This window comes from Citrus sinensis, chromosome 5, assembly GCF_022201045.2.
Source record: "Citrus sinensis cultivar Valencia sweet orange chromosome 5, DVS_A1.0, whole genome shotgun sequence".
Classification (NCBI taxonomy): domain Eukaryota; kingdom Viridiplantae; phylum Streptophyta; class Magnoliopsida; order Sapindales; family Rutaceae; genus Citrus; species Citrus sinensis.
This window is the reverse complement of record NC_068560.1, coordinates 30,695,047-30,701,381: the sequence shown is the minus strand read 5'-3', so window position 1 is coordinate 30,701,381 and position 6,335 is coordinate 30,695,047. Positions and strand designations below refer to the sequence as shown.

The 6,335-nt window shown below is 38.1% G+C and overlaps 1 protein-coding gene across 3 annotated transcripts; it reads right to left on the bottom strand.

Annotated features, from left to right (window-relative positions):
• Window positions 1–275: 275 nt before the first annotated feature.
• On the bottom strand, window positions 276–5,788 carry LOC102621458 (sucrose transport protein SUC4). 3 transcript variants are annotated; one of them, XM_052440942.1, is made up of 7 exons: window positions 5,586–5,788; window positions 4,841–5,507; window positions 3,043–3,788; window positions 2,671–2,734; window positions 2,531–2,574; window positions 856–1,015; window positions 276–597 (listed from the first exon to the last, which is right to left on the bottom strand). In XM_052440942.1, the coding sequence occupies exons 2-6, from the start codon at window positions 5,343–5,345 to the stop codon at window positions 857–859; spliced, it is 1,518 nt and encodes a 505-aa protein (XP_052296902.1). In that variant the 5' UTR covers window positions 5,346–5,507; window positions 5,586–5,788; the 3' UTR covers window positions 276–597; window position 856. The 3 variants fall into 3 exon arrangements, 2 of the variants coding, with proteins under 2 accessions (XP_052296902.1, XP_006472375.2); XR_008054704.1 differs by lacking the exon at window positions 5,586–5,788 and having other exon boundaries at window positions 751–1,015; window positions 4,841–5,579; XM_006472312.4 differs by lacking the exon at window positions 5,586–5,788 and having other exon boundaries at window positions 4,841–5,579.
• Window positions 5,789–6,335: the final 547 nt, after the last annotated feature.

The window sequence follows — 6,335 nt, the reverse complement described above, 5'->3', positions numbered from 1 at the left end:
AAAAAAATCAGGGCATAAAAGGTATGTCAGCATCAGGGTTTCAATCAGCGCAACTCACACAGTAACAGTTCGCCACCAAGCACAATTCACCGCATTCATGCATCAAATTACAGGCGCGAAATGTATGAGAATCCAACACATCACAATTGGACCACAATAGGGTCAATCAACTTTGCCTTCAGAAAATATGATGTTTCCATGCGGAATAAATCCCAAATCGGCAGCGGCTTCTCTTGAGTGGTAAGTAAGTACTCTTGGGAGTCACAACGCAGCAATTCTAGAAGTGAAAATGAATTTCATCAAAGAAATGTTGGACTCTTTTGGATAGCTCTCTCATGCAGTATTGAGTAGCAATGATAATTAAATGTTACATTTAAGTTCCTATTATGGTTATGCACATATGTTGCTTGTTTCTCTTTGTCCACAAGCGCCACTGTTGATAGAGTCCCTTTGAGCCTATGACTTGATTCCCAGAAACTTTCTCACTGTTTCCAGTTTAATTTATTATTTGGCTATAGTGTCCTCAAAACTTCAAAAACTTCCAAGCAATTCGATGCATTTAGACACTCACACATTTGGTAACCAAAGTAGGATCAGCTGCAAGACAAAAGAAAAAAAAAATGTAACATAACTACAGCAATCCCCTCCAGCAGTTTGGAAAACAAAATAGAAATTTGGAAAAGCAAAAAAACTAGATAAAGAGAAACCTCAGAAGAAAGTGCTTTTCCAGCTCAAAGAAGAAGCAAATACCTTTAATTTATCAATAATAGTAACAATAACTATTTACAAATTCTTGCTGCATTTTAATCATCCGTGCTGATTGAACATCATACAAAAAGGGGAACAACATAATACCTCATGGGAGGGCCCTGGGCTTCTGAGCGCTAGATCGAGGAATAGCTAATATTGCTATGAGTCCACCAGCAAGGGCTGAAATTCCCCCAACAGCAAATGCTGGTGAGTTTCCACCACCAAAGAGTTGATCCCATGGTCCGCTTCCCATGGAAACCACAATCTGTTGTCAAAAACCAAAATCTCATTGCTAAGTAGCTAAAAAGACGTTTAACAACATTTTGAGTTTAAGCATGGTGTTGAGATCATAAACATTTAGAATCTAGAAATCAATCAATAATGCCTCATCCATCAGAGAATAACTCCGAAGTCATCAAATGGCTCCAGAAGCAACATTACTTTCATGATATCTAAATATGAAATTTAATACGGAAATAAAATTTTACAACTTTTCTAAAGCTTCCACAGAATGCTGGTAACTCTTAGATGTCCTTTAGCCACTGATGTATAGTTTCTGTAATAAATACTAACTGTAGCAACCGTCCCTCCATGCTTCAAGGGCAATAAACTGAATAAGGTCCTTTATGGTGGGGAACAAATCTTATTCAGAAGCATATTACAGCCCATCATCACAAAGGGGGACTCTCTAACGAAAATGAAAATATATATAAATGGTGGTGAACTAAAGCAGTATTCCACGATTTACATGACAGGTATATAAATATTAAACATATTCATATGCTTTCAGAACTTTCATTGGAACCAGAGTTAAGCCACCTGCTTTCACGAAAAGCATATGAGTGTTTTATTAAAAAAATCCATTTTTTTCTTTTCTGTAATAGGAGAAGTAAGAATTTTATCAAAACAATGTTGTTTGACCATAAAAATACTTACCTTCAGATAGAATATTCATTTATAAATGCGTAAGCATAAAAATCCTCATATAAAAAATAATTCACTAATGAAAGAGAAGAAACTGCAAGTAGGAAATTCTACTACAGAAAACTAAAATTCTATATAAACTCAACTATCAGAGTTACAAACATTTGCCATCATTTACCAGATATCGGATATAATATACAACTGAATCTCTTGCAGCTCATGAAATAATTACACTTCAACTGTTTGTGAGAGAACCTAGTATCACACTAATATATGTTGGAAGAGAAGTTAAAGAGAACTGTCATTTATCATACCATTTAATTATATACACTTAATTATATACATTTACTAACATGTTACTAACATCTGAGTTTATACATATCTGGATTCTTACTTGATGCTCACCATTATCTAATGTCAATTATGTAAGGTTGCTTTTGTCCGTTGAGGATCTAGCAATTTGAACTCCTAAAGGCCGAATTTTTGGATGACAGTTTGATGGCATATAAAAGTTTATACATGCAAGAGAAAGCAGTAGAAAGGGAGAGGTGAGGGGTTCTTGATTTAAATAAATCTCTTCAAGAATTAATTTGAAGTAACATCTTTCCCCAATTCATTTACGAAAACAATATTAGCACAATTAAGCTCACCAAGAAAAGGAGCTCTACCTCGAAATTCGTGGGCACCAGTAATATCTAAGTTTTTCTCATTACTGGCCAACAATTAAATAAAGTATGCAAGTACTTCTTATTAGGAACAGAACCTTATCCCAATTTCTCTTAGTACTGCACTAAAAGAAAAGAAACGAGTAACTGGTAAACGACTCTAAAAAAGGAAACTAAGAGCATGAAGATACCTGTGGGATCACAATTGCCAGATTCAAAACACCCAATGATAAACCTGCATGTATCAACAATCATCACAAGCAGTCACAATGCCCCACGACCACATCTCAAAAGAAAATTTTGTAAACATACAAGCCATAGAAATGCCCACCTTGGCCAAGTCCCAAAGACTCTGTGCGTATGGAAACCAAAGCATATGGAACACTGTAAGTTATCTGCAATTAAAGGTGTGTAATTACATACTGCATGCATAAAATAAGATTTGGCAAAAGTAAAAACGAACTTGTATCAGAATGCCAGCATACCAACAAAATTGGCCTCCCTCTCCTAAAAACTAAATTAGTCAAATTAGGTTTAGCAATGGTGATTTAACAATTAACTGCTGATCCCGTGAATACACAGACCATAAGCAGAGTACATGCAACCTAGTAGTCTCAATCCTAAACCCTTTTTCATCCCTTTAATCTTGAGAGAAAAGGAATAGAGAACATGCACATCTTTTATGTAGAACTAAGCAACTTACCGCCAATGGACCACCGAGAATTGTAAAGATTATCAGAGCAGCTATCACAATGCCATTTGGCGGTAGATCATGTCCTCTATAGTCCATGTGGATTGCCACATAGTAGAGTATGAGCATAGCAAGAAAGCAAAGAGCCATGAGAATGTTTGAAATTCCCCATATAAAACCAGCACCCCATTTCCTGCAGAGCTTCTCCATGAGCACGGAAGTTATTCCTAGAACAACTGAATTTAACATCAAACCAAGTGCACCCATTCGGACACCAGTAGCATAGTTCTGCCCTTCATTTGGCTCACCACCGTAGATCTCTCGACCCATCCAATCAGTATCAAATAGAAGAAATGGAAACCATCCCAACCATGTTAGAGCAGTGACAATCAAGATTATCCAAATAGTCCCTGAGAAATATCTGAAAGTTCCAAACAGTTCCCAAAGGAAAGCTTCATGGACATCGCTTGATTGTTCATGCCCTTCTTCAGAAAAAGGAGCAGATTGGTCACGTGAACCTAGAGGAACTTCATGAGCTGCGGAAGTGCTTATACAGGTAGTGATCACAATAAAAATAACATCAAGAAAGAAAGCAGACTTGAGATTGGCGCAGTCAACATTACATGCCGAGGTAAGAGTAAAAGGAAGAATCTTGAACCAACCACTGAATGATCCAGTAGCGTAGCCAAGAATATTACCAACAGCCATGAATAGCGAGAAGTAAGCATTCGCCACTCGAGTCCTTCGATGGTCCTTCCCTAACATGACAGAAAATTACCAGAAACCAAGGGTCATTTTGTAGCCTGATTTTGTAAATTTGATCTTTTCGTTTCCTGCTGCATAGATGTGATCCGTATTTGGGATGTGATTACACGGAAGCTGACTCTAACTGATGCACTAATACCATTTTTATTTACAATTAAAAAGGAATGAATGTCCAATTCTAAGTACATTCCTCATTTAGTTTCCCATTTACAACTAAAAGGGAAGACATTTCTCCACTAGTGGTGTGCCATAAACTAAGGGGGAAATAACAAGGATCTTTAAACAACACCTTTATTCAAAATTTAAGCAGACTACAAACAGATAATCATGTCACAGACCTTTACAAGAAAGTGAAATGTGCTTCCAACAATAAGATAAGGAAAGCTATCTTCACCAAGTCATTTTATTAGTCTAGAAGTCAGTTGAATTATCAACTTCTGTTTTCTGTTTTAATACAAATTATTCATTGATATAAAAACATTTCAATTAGGCCAGAGAACTGCCAATTGCCGAAGTAGCCCATGCAACAATGACAATACACTAATTTAATGCCATTATTACTTCTATTCAAAAGAAAAAGTTAAAAAAAAAAAATCACTTGCTACTGTGAATCAATCCTAACAAGCTAATGATTATTTCGCCAGAAATAAAATTAAATCACTACCAAAATCAGAGCCCACAGAAGAGAAGGGGAAATAATTCCTAGGATGAAAATTTAAAATATCAGCAGGGTCAAAATAGTCAATGCTGCCGACTAAAGTTCCGTGAGGCACTAGTGGTGCAATAATAAAACCCTTCAAAGAAAAGTTTTAAAAAAGCAGCATCAAATCCTCTTTAGAATATTGTAACTCCGTGATCAATAATTGCTTTTATTCTTTAAAAAATATACCGATGAAAGTGAAATTTCATATTTTCTCACTGTTTCAGCATCTACTAAACTTCAACCAAAAAAAGAACTGCAATCAATTGGGATTTTTTGCTCATTTAATTCTTAAAACTCGGAGTAATTAAAATAAATTAAGAAATAAAACTAGCATACGCATACCCGTAAGATCAGCAAGAAGAGCTCTACAAGGACCTTGGGTCATATTATTAGCGACATCAAGAATCCAAAACCCGAACACAAACACGGCGATCGCCCTCGGCCGAAAATCGCCTCTATCGCCGAGCAACCACCCGATATCGGCGGAAAGACCAATTAGCAAAACGGCGACAGCAATCGAAATGGCACCGCAGACAATAAACGGTCTGCGACGGCCAAAACGGCTAGTGCAGCGATCGCTGAAGTGGCCAACGAGAGGCTGGACGAAGAGGCCGGAGACCGGGCCACAGAGCCAGATGATACTGGCCCAAGCGTGAGGAATTCCGAGCTCTTGCACGTACGGAGTTAGGAGAGAGAGCTGTAGAGCCCAACCGAATTGTATGCCGCCGGCCACGGAGGCTACTTTCAGTAGCTTTCGCAATGGAACTTTGGCTCGTGCCGGCGGTCGGGCCACCGCCCGAGACGTTGACGCTCGGCTCTTGGATCGTTGCCTCTCGTCTTGAGGCATTATTATTATTATTTTTTCTTTTTTTTTGTGTATGTGTTTGAAAGTTCGAGTATCAGAATAAAAAAAAGGTGGCGGTTCCGATGATCAGTGAGGAGACGACGGAGTGTGAATGTGAAGTAGTGGAAATAAGACCTCCGCTTTCGACTTATTTACAATAAAAACCTGTGGTGGTTAAAAGCGAGAATTTAGGCCAGTGACTGATTTGGAAAAAATGAGTTCCATGCTGGAGTAGTTTGTTACCTGATTTTTGTCTGTAGAATCCAGCTTGATTGTTGGGAAATGGATTTTACTCAAATGACTAAACAGCCCCTCGAAAAGGCACTAATGGGATGGTTAAAATTGGTAATGACAACTAAAAAGAGCACAGTAGGCCGAGGCTGGTGTGTCTAATGATGTTTGGATATGGCTCATTGAGGTGTCCGAGCTCGGTTGACTTTTAAGAAAATGTCTGTCTCTCTGTGTCTCTCTCTCTATACAAATACATATTGGGTCTCTGATCTATTGTTATTATTTTAGCACCACCCTTAATTAACAAATAATTGGGGAAATTAAGCCATTCGTGAGTTGCTTAGACGTCTTGGACAACTACACCGTCGGGATGCTTTGCTTGTCGTTTATGATCTAATTGCAAAAGTTTAGCTGTCCTGTTACGTATGCTAGCGGTTTCCGCCTTGCCATTATATGCGAGCGGTCATAAAAGCACGTAATAATTTAATAATAATCATTCGTGTTTTTGATTTTTGGCAATGGTGGGGCTCAGCGTCCAGCCCCATAGGTTTGGCACAGCTATAATAAAACGGCTCTCCGTATGGTTCATGATGATCTCGCTTTTGCCCCTCAAGTCGTGTCAACGCCGTTTCTGTGGATCCTTTTCTTTCTAATAAAGTATGCTACTGTGAAACAGAAAAAAAGTGGAATGCATGGTAATGACTAATGACTAGTGAGCTGGTTGCATGTTTAATTGGGCCCCCAGTGTTGTTTTCTTGGGCT